The 27,508-nt window shown below is 41.0% G+C and overlaps 1 protein-coding gene across 1 annotated transcript; it reads right to left on the reverse strand.

Moving 5' to 3' along the window:
* Nucleotides 1–7: 7 nt before the first annotated feature.
* LOC138969116 (apoptosis-inducing factor 1, mitochondrial-like) lies at nucleotides 8–26,713 on the reverse strand. The gene is made up of 17 exons (XM_070341824.1): nucleotides 26,607–26,713; nucleotides 25,823–26,052; nucleotides 24,649–24,811; nucleotides 22,859–23,010; nucleotides 18,795–18,925; nucleotides 17,676–17,766; nucleotides 17,000–17,084; nucleotides 15,805–15,881; nucleotides 12,574–12,682; nucleotides 10,570–10,614; nucleotides 10,047–10,109; nucleotides 8,924–9,012; nucleotides 7,967–8,107; nucleotides 7,341–7,483; nucleotides 6,342–6,495; nucleotides 5,793–5,960; nucleotides 8–1,923 (listed from the first exon to the last, which is right to left on the reverse strand). The coding sequence occupies exons 1-17, from the start codon at nucleotides 26,689–26,691 to the stop codon at nucleotides 1,816–1,818; spliced, it is 2,034 nt and encodes a 677-aa protein (XP_070197925.1). The 5' UTR covers nucleotides 26,692–26,713; the 3' UTR covers nucleotides 8–1,815.
* Nucleotides 26,714–27,508: the final 795 nt, after the last annotated feature.

The following is a 27,508-nucleotide window of genomic DNA, read 5'->3' on the forward strand; positions in this document are numbered from 1 at the left end:
ATGAAAATGAATACCTTAGTCAACATTTATTTCAACAGAAAATCTTCTTAAACAATAAATTCTCATTTAAGGCTAGGAGCTATGTTGTGTACCATGAACAGTTATTTGACCACAATATTCATGAAATAGAACTTCTGTGTAAAAAGTTGAACATTTGCTTTAAAGTATGTAGAATAATGGTATATGATCCAAAACAATATTTCCTTTCAAATTGACTTAGTACAAATTATTAAATGAGAAATAAGCAAAGCGATGATTCGGAAAATGTTCATGAATGTCAAGCTAATTTCACAATTATTCATTGGAATGATTTGAACTTTTACAGAAATGTTTTAGACATGCTAATAGATGTTTTGTTCCACAGGCTAAGTTCTAGAAAATAAAGTTAAAGTGATATCAAATGTTGCCTTTGACTTTTGTGGGTACATGTACATTTCTGAAAAATTGAAAAATTTGTATCTAACTTTTTTTCCCCAGACCTTATCATTTCTGCAAAAATCCAAATCATTCTGATGAATAGTTTTGAAATAAGCTTGACATCCGTAAATGAACGTTTCCATTCAACGCTTTGACTTGGTAACCAATCTCATAGCAAATTCTTTTTGGACCATATGCTATTATTGAAACAAATGCACACCAAATTTTAACACAAATTGTTTCAAGGATGTTGTGGTCAAATGACTTGGAGAAAAACTGTATTTTCATGGTACAAAACGTAGATCCTGGCCTTAAACTTAACAGCATTAACAATCATTAAAAATACTTACTTTCATCGTTTGCACTAATGGCAGTACATGGTAGTACAATAAATATCATAATGATCTGCCGAATTTCCTGTTAATGTGAAAAGATTGGTTAAGAGACACCGCAGTTCCACAGTCACACACAAGTGAAGTAACATAAGAATCAATTATTTTTTTTCCCCACATATTTACTTTCTGCCCTTACTCACATCGAACTTCATCAATGTCTGTTGGCAAGTTCTTCATAAGGCACTAGGATAAAATCGGCACACCTTCCCTATCTTTTACTGGTCAGAAACAAGTGTGGTAACCACTATCATTAATATACCCACATTCCTTTAAAAAGCTCGCTGCTTTTCAAAACCATCAATCCCAAGTTTACCAAAGCTTCTACATTAATTTCTACTTCGTGTACTTTTTCCTGTGATCTTGACTATACGATCATACCAGGGTATTGGCAACCAACTTCAGGAGAACAATTATCACAGTGTATTGCTCCTGCAATGAAAGGAAATGAGACTAGACTACCGCAGCATTTGAGGTAAAGCTAGATCCCAATTACAGTATTGACAAGAGTTTTCCTGTATTGATATTTGTAGGGCTTTCTAACAATAAAGCATTGTAACTTAGAGAAAATGCTTGAAGACATGACATATCAATCTTTGAAGCTGGTCATCAATTTGGCAGAAGAGTTCTGGCGACAATCCACAACAGTCAGTGTCTTCAACACCTACATACATGTTATTCAGAGTTTCAAGTTGCAAAGTACAAATGTGCATGGACAGTTAACACCTTTACATTTCCAAAGCAAAAACAAACCTTTTCCAATTACATGTATATCATTAAAAACACTACCTTTTGAAAGATTACAGCTATATGAGCACTCAAACTCTTACATATGTCCAATACAAACAACACTTGTCAAATCACATGCAACACCCTTTTCCAGGGTATCAATCAAAATCAACACAATCACAAAGTAGCTGCTCTCCTGTGTCGGCCATGATGATATTCAATTGAATCTGGGGTGTGATAAATTGCGTACAAGATTTCAAAACTCTTTTCTAACAGTTCACTCTTCTTCTTCTTCTTTGGGTGCTGGTGAGGGATCTGGTTCATGCAGGTTGAACAACTTGGCCACTTCGTACAGGTCCTCGTTCTCTGCGCCATCTCGCAAAATCTGAAACAATGGTGGCGGTGAGAAGAAGGATGATGCTCATTCACAACCCCCCACTCATAAATTTTAAACTACAGCTGAAAATGCCACAAATATGACAGCATTCAGCTGAGATAAAACTGTCATGTAAACAGCAAAAGTTTGTTTGTTTGCTTAACGCCCAGCCGACCACGAAGGGCCATATCAGGGCGGTGCTGCTTTGACATTTAACGTGCGCCACACACAAGACAGAAGTCGCAGCACAGGCTTCATGTCTCACCCAGTTACATTATTCTGACACCGGACCAACCAGTCCTAGCACTAACCCCATAATGCCAGACGCTAGGCGGAGCAGCCACTAGATTGCCAATTTTAAAGTCTTAGGTATGACCCGGCTGGGGTTCGAACCCACGACCTCCCGATCACGGGGCGGACGCCTTACCACTAGGCCAACCGTGCCGGTAACAGCAAAAGTAGCTTTCTCGAATCTTAGTAACTATTGTTTTTATCGTCTGTTGTAACCTCTACCAAAACGCTCCAGTAACTTCCCAAACTCAATGCTGTATCTTTTTACTCATTAACTATTAACTATTAGGAAACCCCATGTAAATTAACCAAAAATTGTTGATAGGTGTGTTTTGGGGTTTTGACACTGACACACTTTCATCTATGTTCTTTTAGTTGCCAAAATGTGAATTGTTGGCAAAAGGCACTTTTTTTAAAACTTTTTGTTGTTGTTGTACTAATTGCTTTGGAATCATTTCTGGCCTCATTATATATTCATTATTTTCAAATCGCCATAACTTTCGTTTAAAACAACTTTGGAAGATGATTCAAGTGTCAAATTGTAGATCTACATACGCTGCTTGTGTTCGCCTACTGTCGCCCGAAAGTGGGTAACTTTGTTTTTGATTGGCTGATGTGTGAAAGGGTAAGAAGCCACACTTGCAAAACAGAGCGTGTCTTGTATAGTACATTTGCGGGCTGAATCTAAATATGCCATGTGCATATCTTGTACAGTTTTAGATCTGCAAACTTGTGCTACGATTACAGTAGTTTGGTATGAGTAGGTCTAAAAAGTGTTCGCGGCGTCAAGTTTACGGATTGCTATGTTTGCTCTCGGAAGACACAACACAGATTTCTCGGGAATCTACATGCCGCCACCTCCCAATACGAAAAGTTGGACAAACCACAAAAAGAAAATAACGAAGTAACACAAACAGTTGCTGTTGCTGGTTTTGAGCAAGCTGATGACAAGGTGATAAGGATCAGAGACACGTCACAGTGTTGTGCGATGACGATATGCTATCTGTCACTGAAAATACACCACCGTAAACTTACTTTCAACTTCAAGCGTGATTTTCTCAAAATCACGTTTTTCGTAGCATGCGTTGCGGTTACATGGATATTTTCAAAATTATTCAACCTATTGTCATAAAATTTGGCACGATGTTTGTTCATGTATTGTTTTACATTTTATTCCTCTGAATAAGAATTCTGAAGAAAGTTGTCATTTTTGTTATGGTTTTTCTATTTGGTACTTGTTTGGGCTCGTCAAAAAAAACCTGTTTGTGCATTTGTCAAAAAGCTGGAGAAACAAAACACAGAGGAGTAATTTTCTGACACTTCAGCCAAATGTGGTGACAATCGGAGGAATAGTTTTGATCACATGTGTGTAACGCTACTCCGACCATTAACGTTGGCGCCACAACACTTGGTCCTAAAAATCTGATGTTATGAATTTGTTTCTGCAGATATCATAACGAAATTTGCACCCTGCATTCCTTAATAATTCAAGTAGGTACCGTGCAAGTTTTGTGCAAATCGGTTCGTATTCTAGTGTGCAGTGCGAACACACACAAAAAAAAATTTTGTGCGAAATCCATGGTGTTTTCTTACCTGAAGTTGTATAGCCTGTCATTTGCATTTTCTAAGGCCATTACAAATGGTACAATAAGAACATGACCAAGGCACTTCTGTTACTGCGAGCCCCACATAAATAGTTGTGAATGCACACACTCAACAAGGCACCTATCTGCCCTCTCTGTATAGACCTAGATCCCTGTTCGGTCGACTTCCGGTGGTCGCTGTGGCAAGACACGAACACATTTGCTGTGTCAAAAGTTCGACATTTTCAGCAACAACAGCCACTAAGATGTCAGTTTTAGGCCTACCTAAAACTGTGGAGTCTATTCTGACCACCATTATCGCGGACCACGCTCTATCTCCTGGAAGGTGACGGGCGAAGGCGACAAACCTGTCGTCGTGCTTCGCTTCAACTCCGCAGATCAACAAGATGGCGAGCCGACATTACCAGTGGGCGCGTGGAGACGCAAACCCCCGTCACAGATACGCCGCGACAAGAAAAGGGCAGAAGACAGGCGTGCTACTTCACGGACTGACGAAACAAGAACAGAAAACATTGTGACACAGTGCTCCACAGAAACAAACAAAAGACAGGAACAAGAAAATAAGGCAAGTGATAACATTGTTGACAGTAGGCATACTTCGCCATGCGGTCTATTTTTAGCCACCCCTGAGTTCATGCCTCCGTCACAACATGACAGTACACATTCCTGTGTTGACACGCCACGCTCTGCACGTGAGACAGACCCACCGCCTGCCACTTACACTAGGCGCAGTGGAGAGGAACATGTAAACAATAGAGACGACACCATGTGTTTGGGCGCAAGTGGTTGGCAGACCAAAGACTGTTCGCATGATAGTGCGGTAAATCAGACAGACGACAACAGTGAGAGTCTGGAACACATGGAAAAGATAACGTCTGAAAGAGGTATTGACATCAGACACATCAAGCTGCTGGCTAGTGAACTGAGAGACCGCCGTAAACAAAGACTTCTCCGCGATAGAAGAAGAAATGAATCTTTTGATACTGTTGTATTTGAAGAACATATTGGCACCCAGAGTTTGTACTGCAAAAGTGATGATGTTGTGCTCATGTATGATTTCAACACAGATCGTAAACGCTGGTTCTTCGATCAGTCAGACAACATGACCAAGATTCAGAAACATGCCATGTCGTGTCTTCGGACATTGCCCCCGATCAGCAAAGATCGGTACGCTGAATTGTACAAAGAAGAACTGGAAGAAGATCTGAGAATAGTGTCTCGCGTAGTCCGCTTTTACTTAGGATGAACAGTTTCAAACACCGTGATGTTTTCATTCTTGGTTCTCTAATGCTGAAAAGGGCCGTCACACAATATCTGTCACCACAGGGAAGAAAACAAAAGACTGAAGGACTGATCAAATCATGATGTTATGATGCATGGTATTGGTGTGCAGTGTGAGTCAAGGTATCCCTGACTCTGACAAATGCAGTGGACTCTCTATCGGACTTCCAGTAGCGAGAACTCTGCGCGATCGTGCATGCTTCGGTATATAGAAAGCTTTGTACTTCGACATCCCAACCCCACAACACCCTTTCGCTATAAACATGTGTTTTCGCGAATAAAACATTCTGATTCTCTGATTCTAGATCCCTGTTCAGTGTTTACTGTGAGCGTAACACACAAAAAGCTGTGAACACACACAAGGCACTTATGGGCCCTCTCTGTCAAGACCTAGACCACTGTTTACTGTGCCACACACAATCGGCTGTGAACGCACACACTCGACATGGCACCTATGTGCTCATTCCGTATGGACCTAGATCCCTGCTTACTGCGTGAACACGCACACAGGGCACCTTTGAGCTCACTCTGTATAGACATAAATTCCGCTTTTCCGACCCCCAGCTACAAACGGCTGTGAACCAACACACATGCACCACAAGGCACCTCTGTGTTTACTTTTTGTACAGACATAGATCGATGTTTTTCACAAAACCTGCAAACACATAGCTACACACACAGAGGAGAATTAAGCAATCAAACCTTTCTGGCGATGGGCATCTTGTTGAAGGTGTTCCAAAGGAGAATGCCAACAATGATGTTGTTCTTGCGGTAGAAAACAATCCCCTTGCCAAACTCATCACTCTCACTGGTAAGGTCTGGCGGACAGTTGGGGTCTTTGCTAGCAGCTGGCTCACCTGTTTCCGCATCCTGGGGAGACCACAATCAACACAAGCACATTAGTCAAATCAATTACAGTGTTCACTGGGTCTGAACTAGGATGACAGAGATTACCTCCTTTACTTTGTTGGTGCTGAACGTTCTGATGTTTCTTTGTCTCGGTCAGAGGCATAATTTTTCCCTTACTTTACATGCATGGATTTTAGAGTTCCTTAGCCTCCACTGAAAGAGTGTAATATGCTTGACGTACTGATTTCCACAATGTGGACTAGAAAAGCCTTCCTGTTGCATAATTTCACAGCATACAGACTCGCTCCCTTCTCAGCATCCACTATGTATGATGGTATTAACTGATGAAAATCATGTGCCAAAGTTAGACACAGACAGCACACTAACAAATACTTTACTGACCCTCTCAGTTTCGGAGCGCAGGCCTTCCCCAGTGGCCTCTACAACAAACTGTGGCGTGTCTCTTGCAGTTGCCTTGGCAAAGACGCCAGTGGTGGGCAGTGAAGAGTCCACAATACCAATGGCCTCATACCCGATGGTTGGACCCAGGTCTGACCTGAGAGGAGGCAAGAGAATTTGTTTGTTTGTTTATTTGTTGCTTAACGTCCAGCCGACTACGCAGAGCCATATCAGGACGAGGAAGGGGGGGATGAAGGGGGCCACTTGTCAAGCGATTCCTGTTTACAAATGCACTAACCCATTGCTTGTGTCCCAGCAGGCTTTAGTAAAACTAAATTAATACCTACTGGAAGATTACCAGTTTCCAGTATGTTAAAATAGGCTTAACCTATCTACTGCTGGACTTACATCAGAACACTAACAGATTAAACTATACATGAATCGCGAGACAAGCGGCAAGAGAAGAGATTTTTGGAAAAAATACAGGTGAATGAGCAAGAAGGCAGAAAAAAGAAAAGAATTCATGAAGAAAAAGAGAGCATGACAGGAAAGAGGAACCAAAAATCTACCTAACAGCAAACTAGAAAGCTCCTGCGGTTCCAAAAACAGGAGGGGCCTTTAATTTCATAACCGCAGTGCCCCACTGTGGAAAGGCAAGAGAAAACAAGGCCATACACGTAGTTGCATCCAAAACCAACATGAAATTACACTCTATCCACAATGTCCCATCTACTGTATGTAACATGATGCATCAAGTTTTTGTTTTTTTAAATGTAGCATACATCAGCTAGATGAATCTCACAAACTCATGGTCATACTTGTATGGACACCTTTTTTTTCTTTAATTCACTGACCCGAAAGAAAACTCACTTTTCTCAGGTAACAGTCAGCTAGTTCGATATTTTTTTCAACCAATACTTAATTCATTGAGCATCATTCTTTCTTTGTTCTGTAAAATGACTATAAAAGGGAGATCTCTCATCAAAGCATTGCCACACTTACCAGAACATGGACTGGTGCCAGTAAGGTTTGGCAGCGCCAGTCATATTCTCTCCCGCCAGACGACCGCTGACCACAGCATGGTCGTGGTGCTCCACTCTTCGTCGACCCAGCTTGATGTCATAGAAACAGGCTGCATCACCGGCCTGCAAGCAGAACAAATTATAGTGTTAACATGGTGACAAGTGATGGGGAACTTTGAAAATTTGACAGTACCATATTATGTTTGCTAATTGTTTGCCCTCTGTGCAACTTCTGTCCCCTTTCTTGACATTTGTGATCAGAATTGCAAGTGTAAGTGATTAACTGTTTGCATTCAAAGTTCTGCAGCAAAACAGAAAACACAGATTTTTTCCCAAATGAAAATTTAATCACACCGTACTGTGAGCTTTTCATCCACCAAGCACCGTTCTGATTACCTTTCTGTAACAAACAATCAAGCTTCCCATTCCTTTAGCCTGCTATTTCTATCAGAATTGCACTTTTGAAGACTTCATGCAGACAAAAAAACAAACAAACATGCATAAACAGTGTGAAACTCTATCCCCTGTTATCCTTTTCCCGTAGGAAGCAGCTCTATACTCTGATTTCCACAACAGCTATGTTGCTATGAGTTAAAGGCTTCTCACCACCCAAACATTGGTTCTGGCCTCCAGTTCTGCGTTGACGAGGAATCCTCCGTGCTCTTCATCCACCTCCAGGCCTGAGGACAGTGCCAGGTCTACGTTGGGTTCCAGACCCACTGCAGGAACCACATAATCCACCTTCACCTGTAACAGCCAAGAAATATTTACCAAACAGCAAGTATGACAAGCCAAACAGAAAAGATCACTTGAGACTTATATGCTGGAAGCACAATTCAGAACAGTTTTCATATCTGCACTGGAGTCTTCTGGCGAAGCGAAGAAACAATTACCAAGTTCTGCAAGTATGACAAGCCTAACTGAAAAGATCAAAACAGGTTTAATATTTGCACTAGAGTCTTCTGGCGCACTGTATAAGCTCATGTTATGTAAAAGCAATGCAAATTGTTTCAAGTAAAATGCCCAGCATGAAATATGACCAGCACTATTTACATCATCTGCATATGTGTATTTCCACATATCAAAGATCTTGTATTTGTTCAGCGACAGCAGACATAATCATCAGGTGGGTGCTATGTAGTTTATACAAAAGCAAATGTTACAAACACGTTAAAGAATACAGAATGTAGCCGCTGAAGTGGCCCATACTCAAACACAACCTCATAAGGTGTTACCAAAGCAAAAATAGAAAGGCTAAAGAAGAACAGTAGAACCCCCCCCTTTTAACAACTTAATTGCTTTTTTCAGATTTTCTGTTGATAACCTCTGTAAATCAGCCTCCATTTTAAGACTCCCTCCATTTTAAGACTCCCTGCTTTTTAAGACTCCCTCCTTTTTAAGACTCCCTCCCTCCATTTTAAGACTCCCTCCTTTTTAAGACTCCCTCCTTTTTAAGACTCCCTCCTTTTTAAGACCTGATATTTGTTGGATTTTTGGAGGTCTACAAAGGGAGGTTTGACTGCAGAAAAAAAGTCTGTTGGGAATACGGAAAATGTCACTTACCTGATATCCATCGCTCAGTGACAACACCACCTTGCCGTCCTTGTACTGTGCAGCAGTGATGCTCTTCTGCGTCATCACCTCCACTCCCTCTGCAAGGAAAGGTACCTCCATTCAACTGCTCGTCTCAACAACAGCACAAAACCAGTTGCTGCTTTGAACAGAAGGAGGCAGAGAGTTGATGGCTCCAGTTATGCCCCTTAGTCTGTAGCATTATATGAGTGCTGGGTTTTTTTCAACTCTCTCTCAACAGTTTTTCTTTTTTCTGGACACTTCCTTCACTTGCTCTTCATTTCTTTTCAATCCTGATTGAAATACATGTAACACTGAGCAGAAAAAATAGTAACTGTACTGTAAAATGTCTGTATGCTGGAAAGGTCTCTGTGCTTTAAGTGCCAAATGATTCAGAAGTATACAGATCTTTATTCGGTTTACACAGAAAGACTCACCACAATTGGTAAAGTTCCTTTCAGCACACACGTTTATTTACTTCTATACAGCTGTATGAAATTACTGCACATTGGTTCTTCTTCTTCTTTGTCTTCTTCCTGGTTCGTTAAGGGCTATGAGTGTCTCTTGTGCTTCACTGGCTCAGACATTTCCCTCTCACTGCTGTCCTTATATTTTTATTTATTTATTTATTTACGAGGATTTATATCGCGCACGTATCTCACCACACAAGGCGACTCAAGGCGCATGTTACCTATTAATGCCGTGTGAGATGGAATTTTTTACACAATATATCACGCATTCACATCGGCCAGTAGATCGACTGCCTTTAGGCGCTGCATCCACCTTTCACGGCCTATTATTCCAGGTCACACGGGTATTTTGGTGGACATTTTTATCTACGCCTATACAATTTTGCCAGGAAAGACCCTTTTGTCAATCGTGGGATCTTTAACGTGCATACCCCAATGTAGTGTACACGAAGGGACCTCGGTTTATCGTCTCATCCGAAAGACTAGCACTTGAACCCACCACCTAGGTTAGGAAAGGGGGGAGAAAATTGCTAACGCCCTGACCCAGGGTCGAACTCGCAACCTCTCGCTTCCGAGCGCAAGTGCGTTACCACTCGGCCACCCAGACCATGTATACAGATCTACATTGAACAAGCTATTCTTACCTCCTTGCACTTTCTTGGTGGTCCACTTGGACAGGTATTCTGGCAGGACTCGCCCCATGTTGCCTGTTGTCAAAGAGATAGCAGACGCGAAGCATTAGAAGGTGTTACAGTATCTTTAGCAAAATTCAGCAGATAAATGGTTGGTTTTTTGATTGTCAAAATCATTAATCCAAAACCAGATCGACTGCTAACATTGCAAAATTCTGAATTAAAAATAAGAATTGTAAGTTATTGGAAGTTTAATTTATGACAAAACAGATTGTTTTGTTTTGTCATAAATTAGAGGTTACCATAACTCACCATTTTTGATTTTTGATTATATCAAAATCATTGCTGAAAAAAAACCCAGTGAAAATATGCTGCACTTTTCGGCAAATTATTTATTTCATTTTCAAAATCAGCAACAGATGCAAATTGCCCCAAGAGGATCAAACAACACTTATGACCAGAAGTACAAACACTATTTACACATATTGCTATTTTGTTATTTTTTTCTGTTTGAAGATAGTTGCTCAGACTATACCTGCTTCGGGGAAGATCTGGTACACTTTCATGCCATTCGATTTGCCTGCAAGAAAAAGGCTCATGATAAAAATATAAAAAAAGATCATCATATCTAACAAGATTATACAGCATTTCAAAGCATTAGTTGCTTACTTCGGTCTCTGATGATCAACATTAAAATACTGATTGTTTAAAAAAATACAGTGGTATTCTTTAAGATCACAAAATATCAAAATAAAATTATATCTTAAAAGGGAGGAACTCTACATTGGTTATGAACAGTAAATCTGTGAAAGCAAGGTCCAAAAACATGGTGGATTCTACTGTGTAAAAAGGGAACAAGCCATGTTCACTTTTATCATTCTACCACAGCAAGTACAGCAGTCCCTCTCATGAACAGACACCCTTGGGCCATAGCAAACCTGTCCGTACATTGCAGGTGGCCGGTCACGGGAGGGGTGACCACACCACCCCCTCCCCCATACACTCACACAGAGACACACACACAACATGTTTGAGTCTATGCTAACCACTTCTTGTGGCTACTAAACAATAGCATTCAACTCCTAATATTTTGTTAAATGTTTTGCAAAAAATGATTTGTATGAATGGTGTTGAAAAGAAGAGATAAAATAAATCCTCAAGGCAGTGAACGCACTCACCAGGCACTGACATCATACGGAAGCAGCCACACAAACACAGCACAGAGGCAGGTGTGCAGATGCTTTTTGAGAATAAGCGTTGAAAACCAGTTTGAATAAATACCAGCAAATAGAGCCGCATGTCATAATCATTCTTCTTGTCTGGCTTTATTGACTGCATGCCGATCTGGTGGCAGTAACTTTTCACTCTTCAGTCGGAAATACACTGTACACAACACCGCTCTCACTCTCCCTCACTGACTACCCTAAGCCCTGACAACTGATCCCTGGAAATTGTTTGGACGAGTACACCTCTCTATTTCTCTCCAATGCTCTTCCTGCTGACATGCAGTGACACCGGACACCCCACTGAGTTTAGACAGCTAACCCCCCCCCCCCCCCTCTCTCTCTCTCTCTCCCTCCCCCCAGCCATGTACTGTTTGGTGCTGTGGCCAGAGGTCACCGGCTAATTGAGGCCAGCTGCACTGTTCACTCAGAGCAAAACCAGTTGACTGTGTCTAACTTTTGACAAAGCAACACAACTGAAGGGTTCACAGATTAGGTAACCGACTCACTGGTCAAGGCTGCGGGGAAACAAGAGTATCTTGTCAATGAAAGAGGTTACACACAGACACGCGATGCTGAGAACGGTGGCCGATTTTTCACTCTCTTTCTCGGAGGGCCTTCATCGACTGTGGCTTCTGTTGCTTACGTCCAACAGACAAGAATAAAGAGCATAGTGCAGATTCATGTTGGTGTCTTCGCATTTGAAAGCAAGAAAGTGCGTGTACTCCACTCCTGACCCAAATTAACCCCCTCCTGATGGGTACACGTGCACCCAAGTTAACAGAGACTGTCATCACGCCTTTGCGGCTGTGACCTTTGTACCTAGAGCCGGACTGCTCTGTTATCGATTTTGGTGTGGTGAAAATTTGATGATGGTCTGTCCGTACTTTGCAGGTATGACCTGCTGTTGGGACCGAAAATTAGTGTCCATGTCCACGTTTTGCAGGTGTCCGTTTAAGGGGGGGCAAATATAGAAGGAAAACACTCCGTGCCGAGCAAATGTGTCCGTACATGTCAGGTGGCCGCTCACGCCGGGGGCCGTACATTGCAGGGACTGCTGTACCGTACTTTCGGGACTTTGAGGCGCAACTTTTTTCTCTCAACTGAACTCCCTGCACTCTATTGACTGGTATCGCCTTGTGTATGGCCAAAGATGAGTATACATGGACCCACATCACTATACAAAGAAACATAACATGTACTCCCTCTCTTATGATATGCATTTTTCTGGCAGAGTTTCCTCTCAGACATAAAAAAAGACGTTTTCATAGTTAAAACTAAGGAAGAATCTTGAGAGATCAATAAAAGAAACCCACTCTTTTTGCCCAGGGCACAGGCCAGTTCGCTGCCAAGGAAGCCTCCACCAATTATGGCCACTGCCTTCGCCTTGTCTGTGGCACTGTCAAGGGCCTTGAAGTCGTTGATCTGAAAACAAAAGGAAAAATATAGTTATCATCAAATATTCAATGCATGTTCTTTTTATTCTTTTTTAGTTGTGTCCATGGGCTGCAACTCCCACATGCACTCTTGTTTTGCAAGAGTGGGATTTAATTGTGTACGACCTTTTTTACCCACCATCAAAGCAGCCATACTCCGCTTTTGGGGGAGGCGTGCTGGGTGTTTTTTGTGTTTCTTTACCGCACCGAACTCTGACATGGATTACAGAATCTTTACCATGCGTACTTGGTCTTGTGTCTGCGAGTACACACGAAGGGAGATAAGGCACTAGCAGGTCTGCACATAAGCTGACCTGGAAGATTAAACAACAAGAACAGGGGTGAATATTGGCGCTCGCCCGCTCGCCCCCGGCGAGTTCAAATCGCGTCGGGCGGGTTCGAAATTCCTCTAAAATCGCCCGCCTGGCGAGTTCAAATTTCGCTGAAGCACAAAGTTGTTAGGCAACGTAGTCAATCGGAACGGCCGGCGAACAAATATCTCTGCGGGCGATCTCAAAATCTGTCACTTCTCTACTGCCCACTCATCCGCCCCCCCTTCCCCCACTTTCAGAAGGACTCAGGACTACCTTGGACTACACATTGGCTAGACAGCTACCCCCCTCCGCCTTACTTGACCGTGTCATCACCCCTCCAGTGCCATGAACCGCTGGCGATTGCATCAGCAGTCAAAATAGTTAAACCCCCCTTCGTCCCCCCTCTTTGCGCTATTCACTTCACCCCCTCTCTTATATCTTATCCTGCGCTCACCAATCCTTCAGAGACTTTCACATGTTGTAAAACAGTTTCCTCTCAGATAAAAACTCGGTCATTGACCCCGAGTAAGAAGGTCAGTGTCTCGACAGGCAGCTGTGTTCAGGTTGCAAGTACCGGTCATTGACCCAGGTCTCAAGGCCAACCAGCTTTTACAATGCATCTGCCTTTGATCTGACCGCCCATCCAGAGCAAACATATTCCCCCTAGCCCTCTGTATTTTTCCTTTGATGTGCCTGATATGTACCACTGATCCAGTTTCTGGGAAATGTATAATTATGTCATTGACTGCAGGGATACTCATTGAGACCATTTTCCAAAATATGTTAACACCAGCTTTGCTGACCAACTTAGTACAAGTAGTGACAGTACTACTGCTGTCAATTATTTCCCTTCAACTAAGGAAGTAAAAAAAAACAACCCGATCCACTATATGTGATAAAGAAGAAAAGACAGACCTTCAACAATAGGACAAGGGATGCAACTCTGCTGAATCAAAAGCATAAAGATCACCTGTGAACAATTCTAGGATCAGGAAATCTGAACATCTGTTTGTTTTCATTAGGAAATAGAAATGAAATATAATGCTTTTGATTATTTATGACTTGTTAAGCTGTGGTAAATTTGGCTGGTATGCAACTTTTATACTTCTGCTTGATCTAACAGTAATATTAATAACACAGACATAAAGAAAAAGAAACAAAACAAGAAAGCAACTTAGAATTTTTTTTTGTAGTCAGCTTTTTATACTTGGTTTTACACAACAAAAAACATAATTTAAATTAAAAAAAATGCTGATTTACTCTTTTGTAGTGTGTGTTTATGTGGTAAGTAGAGTTCCATAGTAAATTACTTTGTAAATTGTGTGGTAGGGGGTACATAAAGGGGGTAACTTTTAGTGAGGTTTAGTGTGTGATTGTGTGACAGGGTGTGAATGTGGTTTTGATTTCTTGTTTCTTTGTGGCGGCTTTTATTTTAAATTCTTTATAAAAACAAGGTTAATTATCATTATATTAAAACATAGCACTTTAGTCATCAAGTTTTGTGTGTGTTTGTGGTAGTTATTAGTAGTGCAAATCCACATGTATGCATTATAAGTATGAATGTACGTCTTTTGTGTATGTGGTTAGCACGCGACGAGCCGCTGGGGCGGTTGTAAGAAATCCCGGCAGGTTGGGGGCCGATTGGGATTTTGGGGGGCCGGTTCAATTTTTGACTTACCGGCCCCCCTGGCCGGTAGCAAAAAAAGTTAAGGTACACCCCTGCAAGAAGGGCAAAGCCCATACGACTCACATGCTTGACCTTGACCTTTACATGACCTTGACCTTCAGGGTCAAGGTCAAATAACTAAACCTAGCAATGACATCATACACTAAGAACTGCTTTACACATTTTTCCTACCAAAATACATGTGACCTTGACCCAAGGTCAAGGTCATCCAAGGTCATGCAACACAAAGCTGTTAATTCAAGACATAGGAAGTACAATGGTGCTTATTGGCTCTTTCTACCATGAGATATGGTCACTTTTAGTGGTTCACTACCTTATTTTGGTCACATTTCATAAGGGTCAAAGTGACCTTGACCGTATGTGACCAAATGTGTCTCATGATGAAAGCATAACATGTGCCCCACATAATTTTTTAGTTTGAAACAGTTATCTTCCATAGTTCAGGGTCAAGGTCACTTCAAAATATGTATACAATCCAACTTTGAAGAGCTCCTGTGACCTTGACCTTGAAGCAAGGTAAACCAAACTGGTATCAAAAGATGGGGCTTACTTTGCCCTATATATCATATATAGGTGAGGTATTGAATCTCAAAAACTTCAGAGAAAATGGGAAAAATGGGAAAAATAGCTGTTTTTTAGGCAACATTTATGGCCCCTGCGACCTTGACCTTGAAGCAAGGTCAAGATGCTATGTATGTTTTTTGGGGCCTTGTCATCATACACCATCTTGCCAAATTTGGTACTGATAGACTGAATAGTGTCCAAGAAATATCCAACGTTAAAGTTTTCCGGACGGATCGACGGACGGACGGACGGACGGACGACTCGGGTGAGTACATAGACTCACTTTTGCTTCGCATGTGAGTCAAAAATCTCTCCCCTTTACCCACTTTAGCTGGGATTCTACAAGATGTTGTCCAACGTCCACAATTAACTTCCCCATACTGATCGCCAAGCTTAGAAGTGAAATTGTGTCTGGCATAGAAAGTTAACAATATATTCACAGAGAGCACAAAGAGCAAAACTTTCATATACTCCCCGCTGCACTGACACTGACAGGCAATGCAGAGGGGCACAGCACACAAAGAACTGTTCACAAAAGTTACTTACATTTCGGTATGTGATTGTATGCTTCATGACGTCTCCACCAGCTTTCTCCAGCAATGGTACATTCTTTGGTTTTCCACCTGAAATGGGAAAACACACATAACACACCTAAATAAGAACAATATTACTTGGCTCACTATTCAGTCGCATCATTTTTTTCTGTCCTTCAATCAATCAATATGAGGCTTATATCGCGCGTATTCTGTGGGTACAGTTCTAAGCGCAGGGATTTATTTTTTTTTATTTATTTTTTTTATTTTATGCAATTTATATCGCGCACATATTCAAGGCGCAGGGATTTATTTATGCCGTGTGAGATGGAATTTTTTTACACAATACATCACGCATTCACATCGGCCAGCAAATCGCAGCCATTTCGGCGCATATCCTACTTTTCACGACCTATTATTCCAAGTCACACGGGTATTTTGGTGGACATTTTTATCTATGCCTATACAATTTTGCCAGGAAAGACCCTTTTGTCAATCGTGGGATCTTTAACGTGCACACCCCTATGTAGTGTACACGAAGGGACCTCGGTTTATCGTCTCATCCGAAAGACTAGCACTTGAACCCACCACCTAGGTTAGGAAAGGGGGGAGAAAATTGCTAACGCCCTGACCCAGGGTCGAACTCGCAACCTCTCGCTTCCGAGCGCAAGTGCGTTACCACTCGGCCACCCAGTCCTTCCAGAATGCTTGAGCATATAACAACACAGTTCATCAAAAGAGCCACCAAGTTTCAGTCAAACAGTCAATATCAGTGTCAACAACAAAAGAACGCAATTTTATTCATGTTGACACATTTCAGTATCGGGCATTCTTTTTCGTTCATACATGGATCACACAGAAGTTTGTCCACATTATCTTCAAGCTATCCGGCTTTCCATACAAAACACTACTCATTAATAATAAGACTCACTGATTACTCAGGTGAGTAAAAAAAACACGACCAGAGGTGCATTTGAGAACACTGTGTGTCAAAGCCACACAAGCACAACCTAACACAAAAAGACTAAGCAACTAATATAAAGCAAAAATTTGGAGAAACAGTTCAACAGGCAGAGGTGGTGTGAAGTCTAAAATTTGTTTTTCTTTAAAGGCTGTTCAACTTTTTTAAGGCTAAATCCTGGAGTGTACCCCTGAGAACACGAAGTAGAATTAAAAGGAGATTAAACTAGATGTAAAATTGACCTTACCTGTTGCAATGAGACATTTGTCATATGTTATTTCTGACCCGTTACTCAGCAGCACTTTCTTTTGTGAGGCATCCAGTTTTACAACCTTTGTGAACACAAAAAAGTCATATTCAGGGTTTGAAATGATACAAGATGCAAAAGGAGGACATTTTGTGTTGACTATCACAATGGCGTGGCATCAACTCTGTCAAGGATTTTATAATGTGAAGAGGAGGTGTAAAATGGATCTAATTGCTTGGCATTAACAGTGAAGACACTTTACCAGTGAAGACACTCAGTCCAAAAATTACAGTATAATGAAAATCGTCACTTGAAGATTTCTGTTAGTATTAGCAGTAGAACTGTATAACTCAACATATTAATGTCATAGTGTAGAACAAACTCCAGACTACACCTTCACATGGAGAAACGGTTATAAAACAATTGAAATGACTCAAAGTGAATGAAAGTACCCAACGGAACAGACGGAAACTTTAATTGACTGTTAAGAAAAAGCATTCCGCACATATGAATCACACACACACACACACACACACACACACACACACACACACACACACACACACACACACATATATAAAAACATGGATGCCAATAAAGAAAGGTGATAAAGTATTTGAGCCGCAGACGCTCACGAAGAGCAAACTCACAAGTGACAGACAAAAAGCAAGCATACCTTGAGACCCTTCAAAATGGCTACACCGCCATTTTCCTGTTTCTCCAACTCGTCTGGAGTGAGGTAAAAGCTCTCAGGCTCAAAGTAGAGGCTGAAAAAGTGCAAGACACAAGTAAATACTACTTTGAAACGACCACATGCTCCACAAACAAATGCCATCCTAACCTCAACAAACAAAACTGGACATCGTGAAGTTTACTGTCCTTGAAACATTATACTTCCAGCAGATGGTCTGCTGCTATGATCCGCAAATTGACCATCAACAGAAGCTTGCATGAAAATATTTATTTTGAGCTTTTGGGCTGAAAGTAAACTTTTGCGTACCTTTTCACAGATGTGCTCATTTGTTGGTGTCATTCTCAAAGAATATTTTCAACCCTGCTCATGTTTCTCATCCCCCTTCTTCAACCTTCCCCCTACCAAATACCCTTCTTCCTTGCTTTCTTTCTTTCTTTCTTTGGTGTTTAACGTCGTTTTCAACCACGAAGGTTATATGACGACGGAGGAAGGGGGGAGATGGGATAGAGCCACTTGTCAATTGTTTCTTGTTCACAAAAGCACTAATCAAAAATTTGCTCCAGGGGCTTGCAAAGTAGTACAATATATGACCTTACTGGGAGAATGCAAGTTTCCAGTACAAAGGACCCAACACCTCTGCTTTACTAAAATCTTTACAAACATTGACTATATTCTATACAAGAAACACTTAACAAGGGTAAAAGGAGAAACAGAATCCGTTAGTCGCCTCTTACGACATGCTGGGGAGCATCGGGTAAATTCTTTCTCGTCCCAACCAATATGGGACTCCCCCTAACCCGCGGGGGGTTTCTTCCTTGCTAACGAATCACCTATGATGCATATGATAACAGTGGTGCAGATATACCCTGCATGTTTTAAAAAGTGTTATGTTTTGATTCAGAATAATATTTCAATTCTCCACTTCTTATTTTTGTGATCATTCTTTCCTTTGAGAATAAGTACGGGGTTTTTTTTTTCCAACATTAAAAGTTTATATATATGTAAATGTACACTGAAGAAACGATCCACTCTTCTGTTGATAGACGAAAACGTAACTCAAAACAAAACTGCAAAAGAAAATTCCAGAGAAATGCAGATTACCTTCTCTCCTTGCCGTTCCACTGTTTGAACCTCAGTTGCCGGACTGCAGCCTTGTCGTCACTAAACCACAACTCCTTTGAAAGAGGTGGTCGCATGTAGGGGGTCTCTTCCTCGTCAGTGACTATCAACACCTTTAAACAATAAAAAAAAAAGGGATAATCATTACAATTAAAGCAATTTTTTATATAAAAATAAATCATTGCAGGGGTGTCGTTTGGGTCGGCCCTTCGGCCAATCGCCGATTTTTTTTTACTTTGGCCGAAACTTTCATGTCCCTATCGGCCAAATGTCCGAAGAGTATTCTCCTAAATCGGCCAAAGTTTTTCCAGTTTTTTTTATTGGTCAGGCTTTGATTGCTAAAACTGCTGCCGATGTACTTAGTCAACTGACTGACGTTTATTTCCTTCGCGAATACCAAAAACGAAACATCAATGTTTTGAACGGAAGCCAGTGCACAGGCGGAAGGTATCGTTCACTGGACCACTACTTACATAGTCTTTCTATGTAAGTAGTGGTCCAGTGAACGATACCTTCCGCCTGTGGCCAGTGCCAAACAATATAGATGCCAGAGTGGTTTCCCTTGGACAAGGGAAACCACACTCTCAGCGTTTGCGTTCGCCGGTTCGCGATAGTTTACCAATCAGTCAGTGCTTTCGATTTGGATTTGAACATCATGTCGCAACCAAAAAAGAAAAAAACTAAATTGGCCAAGGTTTGCTACCCTTCGCCAAGGTAAGTGATTCCAGACAAAATGACAGGAACACCGCGAATGTGGACAGTGTCAGTTTGAGTGGTAGTACGTGTTGTCGAGTCGGTCGAAGCAGACGACACAGCAGACGATAGTCACCGCGAATCGACATCTGCTGAGCCAGAGAATGAAAAGCGTCCTCCAAATCGTGGTTTCCAAACAAAATGGCTCACCCTACACGTTTTTATTGGTGTTTTACCAGTCATGTTTCCCAAGGCTTGTCAAGATTAACACAAGATTGGAACTTATGGAAGAGTTTTACTTTCAAGAAATTAAAGTTAAAGGTTTGAAAAAGTTTCAGAGAACTGGTGTCTGATGTAATTAAATCAGCAAAGCTGATTGTTTCAGTTGCAGTAAGCAACATATAATCCAGGGGCGGATTGGGGGGTTGTTACGGGGGTTCAGGACCCCCCCCCCCCCCCCAAAACAAAACAAAAACAAACAAAAAATATGTCTGTGATTTTTGATTTTTATTCTGTCTGTAAAGCCGGGGGAAGAGTTAATTGTTTAATTGTCACAGTATGCGATATGTCTTCCTTCTAACCATACTATATGATGTCGGGAGCAAATATCAGAATGGACCTATATTAGACCAGTGAAGATAAATTGCCATTATTTAAATTTTAATACTAATTGTTAAATTTCTTAAAAGAAATAATGAGTGGCTGCTGACACCAGTTGATCATGTTTAGTTCAAAATCAAGGATAAGCCACAAATTGTTTATAAAATAGCTAAAATTCTTCTGCTTCAGGGGGGCTTTGCCCCTCAGACCCCCCAACGGGACCCTGGACCCCAGGTTGTACCCTCCCCCTTCTGGCTTAACTGTTCCGCCCCTGTAATCTATGTTCCTAAGATAATGATTGTATGTATTGGTGTTCCCCTCTTGAGTCTTGTGCTTCAATGTTGCGGTGACTTTGTATGAGACAAAATAATGGCCGAAAATGTTCCAAGATGTCCTAAAGCTTTCTGACAGTTTCGGCCAAATGTCCCAACATGAAAATGTCTAGCAACACCCCTGCATTGTAACAAAAGTTTATTCTGTTCAACCAATATGGTGCACTAGCTTATACCGTATATGTATAAGTATCTCTTCTTTTTTTGCACATGTGTATATATATATATATATATATATATCCCATGACCTCCCTTCTTTGTCTCTGTTACTTCAGTATGGGTATATATGTTGTATTTTTATAGCTCAATAAATACATCATGGACTCCAAAAAAATATATGATAGTGCAGATTCCGATTTGGGCAAAGAACTACTTTCCTCCCGACCTTTGACCTCGCGCCGAACAATGTGACACATTTGTATGAAGTTCCAAAATCGTATTGCACGGCTCAGAAAACCATATCAGTTGCACGCAAAAATTAATCTCAGAACTGATCTGATGTATGAGATGCAATAAGCAAACGTTTCTTTCATTATGGAAGCAATGCAGGTCGAAATAAACGAACATTCAACTTACAAGATAACCAGATGCTGGCGAACCAAAACAAAAACACGAGTACCCTCCCCTTGCATCGTTAGCAGACGACTTTTGAGAATCTGTCGGTAGTGTGTTTTTGGTGTGCGTCTTCAGTTTCTCTGGCAGTGTCGGTGTGGGAACTGACAGAAGCTAGGGAGCACAGATAATAGAAGCCCTGTCACATAGACTAATCACACAATCAATACACATTTGGCTCATGTTTTAAATGACAGTTTCGAGTTTGTTAGTCAAACTCAAAGCAACAACACTGTCACTGGTGACATGCGCAGCGAGACCGAAAAGCGTCCTTTACCTGGCACGGTTGGGTTTCGCTATCAAACATCGACTGTTTCACGTGTTTTGCGAGCAAGTCTACTCTTTTGCCTGGCTCTGCAGTAAGTCCACATTGGCGATGAAGGTATCCAAGAACTTAACATGTGTGTATTTTTCCGTAATCCAGTCATATTCCTTCAAAATGCAATCAATCGGCGGTGACAGACGTGTCGGTCGCGTTTTCCTCACACCCATACCAGTTTAAGTTCATCCATGCAAACACACTCGCAAAACACGTAGATACATTTCAAATAGGGAGCAAATGGTTAAATCTAAACCTACATATTTGTTCCCTAAAATTTGCTTCTCTGTCAATAAGCCTAATTACACACGTTCGAGAAAAACAACGTGGGATCGATTCTGAATCGAGTAAGCCAAATGGGTCCCAAACCCGTTTCGCCCGTTCTGCCGACCTGAAACGCAAAACAAAAGAATTGTGCGCTTCAACTAAATTAATTTCTATACGACTTCATTACTTTCTTGCAACTTATGAACCTTTACTTAAAGCTTTTAAATGGTCTGAAAGTAGTGTTACCGCGTACTTATCGATGCACTCATTCGTTTTATTTTTTCAGCGACGGTCACTTAGTTTAAGGTTGCAAAAGGGCTAAGTCTCGCTGGCAACAGTGTTTTACCCTGCACAGATCGCAACAGTGCCGCTAGTAGTCTACACTTTGTGTTTGATGGTAGAATGGGATATACAGATTACAACACTCGTGGTTTTTTATATGGCTTGTATTTCAGTCAAGACCCAGCGGGAATATCAATCGAGAGCCACTCGCCAGAGGCTCGTGTCTCCCGATGATATTCATCCGCTGGGTCTTGACTGAAATACAAGCCATATAAAAAACCACTCGTGTTGTAACCTATACATATATCACTCTTATATTACCTACCGTACTTTCGGGACTATAAGGTGCAACTTTTTTCCTCAACTTTAACCCTTGCGCACTATTGACCAGTATCGCCTTGTGTATAAATAAGAGTACACATGTACCCACATCGCTATACAAAGAAACATAACACTCCCTCTCTTGACTCTTGTGGCAGAGTTTCCTCTCAGACATCAAAGGAGTCAGTCTCATAGTTAAAACTTGGTCAATGACCCAGGGTAAGAAGGTCAGTGTCTGTAAACTATGGCAGGCCGCTGGTCTCAGCTGAAAAGTAAGGATCATTGACCTGAGGTCACCAGGCTATATAACCAGCTATTATTACAATGCATTTGCCTTTGATTTCACAGCACATGGGGAGCAAAAATAATTCCACTCTGTATTCTTCCTTTGATGTGCGGCCAATAAACCGGAGGCGCTTATTGTGTGGATTTTTCTCATTTTAAGCCTGAAAGTGGGGGTTGCGCCCTTTCTAACGAAGCACCTTATAGTCCCGATAATACGGTACTATAAATCTGATTTTATTATTAAAAAAAAGGTAATAAAGGGCTGCCGACCATTTTATGCTACACACAAACAAACCAAGACACCAATACACACAGTAAAGAGTGGAGAGCCTCACTTTTGCTTGTGGATCACGAGCTCTTATGGATCTGAAGGCACCAAATGATGCAGTGCCTGCTCCAATCAACAGGTAAGGTGCGTGGGTTGGAACGTGTTTGGTTTTTTTGCGTGGTGGTGCTGCTTCTTCTTTTGTCACTGATGGTGGAGGAGCTGAAAAGAAAATTGAATTCCGTTTGTATCCCAGGCTTGTAATTTCAGACAAAATCCAGACAAACTGATCTATTCTGAGCACTTAGCGCTGGAAAGTACTCCCCTTGAAATCTCAAAATTTAAACTCGCCAGCCGGTGAGAACTTCAGGAAAGTCACTAGCCCGCCAGAAATGTCGCTGGCCCAGTTCATACCACAGTTTAGTTACTGCATCTGTAGTGATTATAATGCTTTGAAACTAAATAATACAACCAAAAGTGTTGCATTTGACCAGAATTTTCACTAGACCGGGCTGATGATTTGGCCATCCCTGAGTATCAAGTACAGTGGAACCTCCCATAACGATCCCTCTTAAAAACAACCCCCTCCGTTTCCTGACCGATTTCCTGGGCACAGGTGCCTTTTACACCATAACTAATCACGGAATGACGACGCCCTCTTTTTTCAGAAGACCGACCTATCAAAAAAGGGTCAATAACGACTTTCACCTTATTAACAGCAAGTGTCAAAGTTGGTAATTTCCCTGCACACGTTCCGACATTTGATACACGGATTGTCATGAGTCAGGTGTGGTCGTCAGCAGTGCGTGCAAATCTAGTGGCCTGCGGCTGTCCCCATCTCACCTTTTGCTTTCACAATTGAAGGACCGTCAACAACTCAATAATGAAAGAGTGGATGCTGCTCTGCTTACAACCCCGCTAGCATTCGTTTTGGCTGGTGCCGCGTGTTTGTTTGTGTACCTATTCTATCATTGTGTGCTCGCCTACTGAGTGAATGAATTATCCTGAATAAATTTAAAAAACACTTCTCTTGACTAGGGTTTGTGAGGTGTTGTCTGTCAAAGTGTTTTGTCATAGTTCAACTTCATTTTAAATCGTTGAGAGGTGGTGTTAACATTGCGATTTCAACAAAACAATGGAAACTTTTAATGCTGGAAGATAGAGTAAGTCAAAGAAAGAAGCAACAAATGTGAAACCGCAAACGGAATCACAAAGAGTCTTGGGGTGGAAAAAACCCAACAGATTCAATCAATGATTAAAGACCAAGAGTCTATTCGCAACAGATGGGAAAGCAGAGAAAGCTGTGATACTGACAGAAAACATTCAAGAAGAAGTTGCCTCCCCTGTGTCGAAATTCTACCCTCAAATTCCCAATAAAGACCCCTACTTTTTACAACCAATTTTTCTGGACATTTTCAAGGTCATTAGTGGGAGGTTTTAGTACTTTTACTGTATGTGCCTTTTTAAAATATAAAGACATTGTTAAATCGTTCAAATGGAAAACTGAAACTGCAAGAAATATGCAATACATACATGTGGCTGTACCTTTTAAAAAAAATGAGTAAAATTAATAGAAGCCTGCATTACATTTACAATGTTTACGTGAATAATATAAAAAGTGAGTTCCTCTTTACACCCAGTATAATATGTAATTTGCACTATTCTATCTACAAAACAGTGAACAAATCCATCTAATCCATCTGGAAAAAGAAAAGAGGGAAACAAAAAAGGAAAAGGAGAACCATTTGAAATCATTCTTAAATCTAAAAATGAAAACCGCCAGAGATAAAGACAAAAGTAAAGGAACACTTATTTGGAAATATAGCTTGGAAGTTCAGACTTCCATAGAAAATTTGTTACCTTCTTTCTTTTTTGTTGGTTCCTCTTCAGCTTTGGCATGAGGAGGAGCGGGAGGAGGAGGTGTCCATCCTTCACCATGGATGCCCGAAATTTTGTTGAAATCTGGTTTGAAGTTGCGATAGTCACTGAAGTCGTGCAGATACAATGCTCCTGACTGGTACATCTGTGGCAAGACAAAAACTTCTGTAAGCAATACAATATTCAATTTATATGTTTTCAAGTTCCAGTCACTACTAAATCAGTAAATGTGACCACTGCGTGAAGACACATGTATATATATATGTCACAGTGGAAATGAGAATCCAGTGAGATTCCGAATCGCACTAGTGGAGATTGGAATTCCAGTTTGCACTGGAGCAAACTAGAATTCTCATCTCAACTGGATATTTGTTAGTGAAGATTGGAATTCCAGTTTGCCCTAGTGCAAACGGGAATCCAGTTTCAGCGGAGATGGAAATTCCAGTTTTCACTTGGGAAAATAGGAATTGGGGGAAATAATGTGTTCAAAGGTTTATAATTGTTGTTAAAACCATTTCATCTTGAGTCACTCATGACTTTAAGGCTTACTCATTTCAGGTATTGAAATGCAGAAACACTTTTTAGACTCCTTGACAGATTCTTGGCCATATACATGTATCATGTATGTTTGGTGATGTACTGTTTGTATCAAAAACCAGACCTTTAAGGCCAAAAAAAATAATAGGTGTGGTTACGGTAACATAGCCAAAAAAAAATAGGGTAGGAAGGTAGGCAATCACTTTTTTTTTTTTTACTTTTTTTTCTAATGTGTACAAATTAAACCTACTTGACAGGGAAATAAGTGTGCGACTCGGGCGCTTTCGTTTTCATTGCGTTTTCTGCACTCGTTTACTTGTTGTTCTGGGTATTTTTTTGACAAATGTAATAAAAAGTTATAGGGTCGGCCCCCAAAAATAGGGTAGGTCGGGTTACCGTAACCACACCTATTTTTTTTTTAGGCCTAAGTATTCACAAAGAGTTTTCAAACTCAAACACTTTAACAATAACATACATGTAACATGTATGCAGCTGGTAGAAGATCACACATGTACTGTAACATAGTTTACTCTACTTCAATGACATTGTTTTGTTTCTTTTTATGTTGGTTAGTTCGTTGCACTAAAGCTTCACTTCAACAAGTCATAATTTGTCTTACAGAATAAATTGTAATCCCCAAAAATGCCATGCTGCCAATCAGCATGATTGTCCATTTTTTATTGCGCTGGTTGTGATATTCTTGCCAAGGCCCTTCTGGAATAGGAAGAAAGTCGTGGTGCGATTTTGTTTCGTATGCAACGAGCTTCTGTGATTTCCAGTGTGCTGGTACTTGACTTCCCATGCATCTTGCAAGTAGTACTGTACTTGTAGTTGCAGGTGGTGCTAATTCTGCAAACAAACGAAAAATGCATCACAGAATATGGTGGGGATGATTAGACAAGAGGCTGAGGTGGGGATACATTTGTAAGATTGTTTTACTTAAATTTGTGTGTGTGTGTGTGTGTGTGTGTGTGTGTGTGTGTGTGTGTGTGTGTGTGTGTGTGTGTGTGTGTTTTTTGGGGCTTTTTTTTCACTGTGCAGAGAAATTGCCTCCCTTGTTTCTAGTCTTTGACTCGTGTATGATGTATCGCATGTACCAGAATCGGCAGTGTAAATACACGTGGATAATAACTACTACAAATCGCCATCTTTACGTGACAGTAACCGTAAAACTAATGTAAATGCCACTTCTTAATGTGTGCTAACTATCGATAATACATTCTGCTGTCTGCACGATGCATGAGAATGGACGGACTGTTGACACTGAGCCTGAGGGCGAAAAAGACAACACGAACTTCAGACTATGACCTCTGTCACCATGTTCGCAAAATCAATATGCCAAAAGATTTTCCTCGTGCAACGATCACAACCAGAACAAATACATGTTGGTGTCCGAAACTTACTGATAATATGGAGAGGCGGTCTACCTAGTGTGTAAAAACGCCGTTCTAAACCAGAAAATCGGCAGAGGTTTATACAGCGCGACATGTTTGTTGCCGGCGTTGCTTTCCTTCACCAAAGAGCTGGAACTGTTGATTATGTCCCTTGTGCGTTCTGCCTGTTTTTGTCTAATTAGACTGAAACGATTACTGTCCTCCCCTTCACAGAGGACTTTTTATTTTATTTTATGTCTCTAGAACCGAAGGGGGTCATGCGAGATCGACTCAACGTTCATATTATGCCTTCTCTAATTTGTTCTTCTAAAAGTGATTACACTTTTTTTCAAAGTGAACTTTTCCGTATACTGAAATAAGTTCAAGGAGTAAGAACTGAGACCAAAAACAACAAAACATAAAAACAAAACAAAAATAGTCTTAACGTGCAAATTTTCGAGATTAGGACTGAAACTTCATTATATGGGGAATTAGAATTTTCCACAAAACCACTGCTCAGTGATGAACATGACTTTCAGCCACTGAGGCTAACTTTTTTCTAACTGTGGATAGAGGGCCGGCCCCAAAGGGTTTAAAATCGTGATCGTGATTGGCGTTTTTTTACCTTTCTGTGACCGTGATTGCTGAAATTTCCATTTCTGTGATCGTGATGGGACTTTGCCCGTGATCCGTGATGACAAAAAAATCAAGTCTCGTAAGCAAATCAACTCATATTGGTGACAATTAAATTATTTCACAAGAAGAAGAGTGGACAGTGCAACAAAACAGAATACACACAAAAAGTGTCTTTGCTGGTACATTTGGGGAAAAGTAAACTTTTTTACCAACCTTTGGCCTTTCAAGACTAAATTTCAAACAGGCGAATCACAAACAAACATTAATTCAAACAGGTATTAACGATGAGAAATGTC

The sequence above is a fragment of the Littorina saxatilis genome, linkage group LG6 (genome assembly GCF_037325665.1).
Source record: "Littorina saxatilis isolate snail1 linkage group LG6, US_GU_Lsax_2.0, whole genome shotgun sequence".
Taxonomy (NCBI): Eukaryota; Metazoa; Mollusca; class Gastropoda; order Littorinimorpha; family Littorinidae; genus Littorina; species Littorina saxatilis.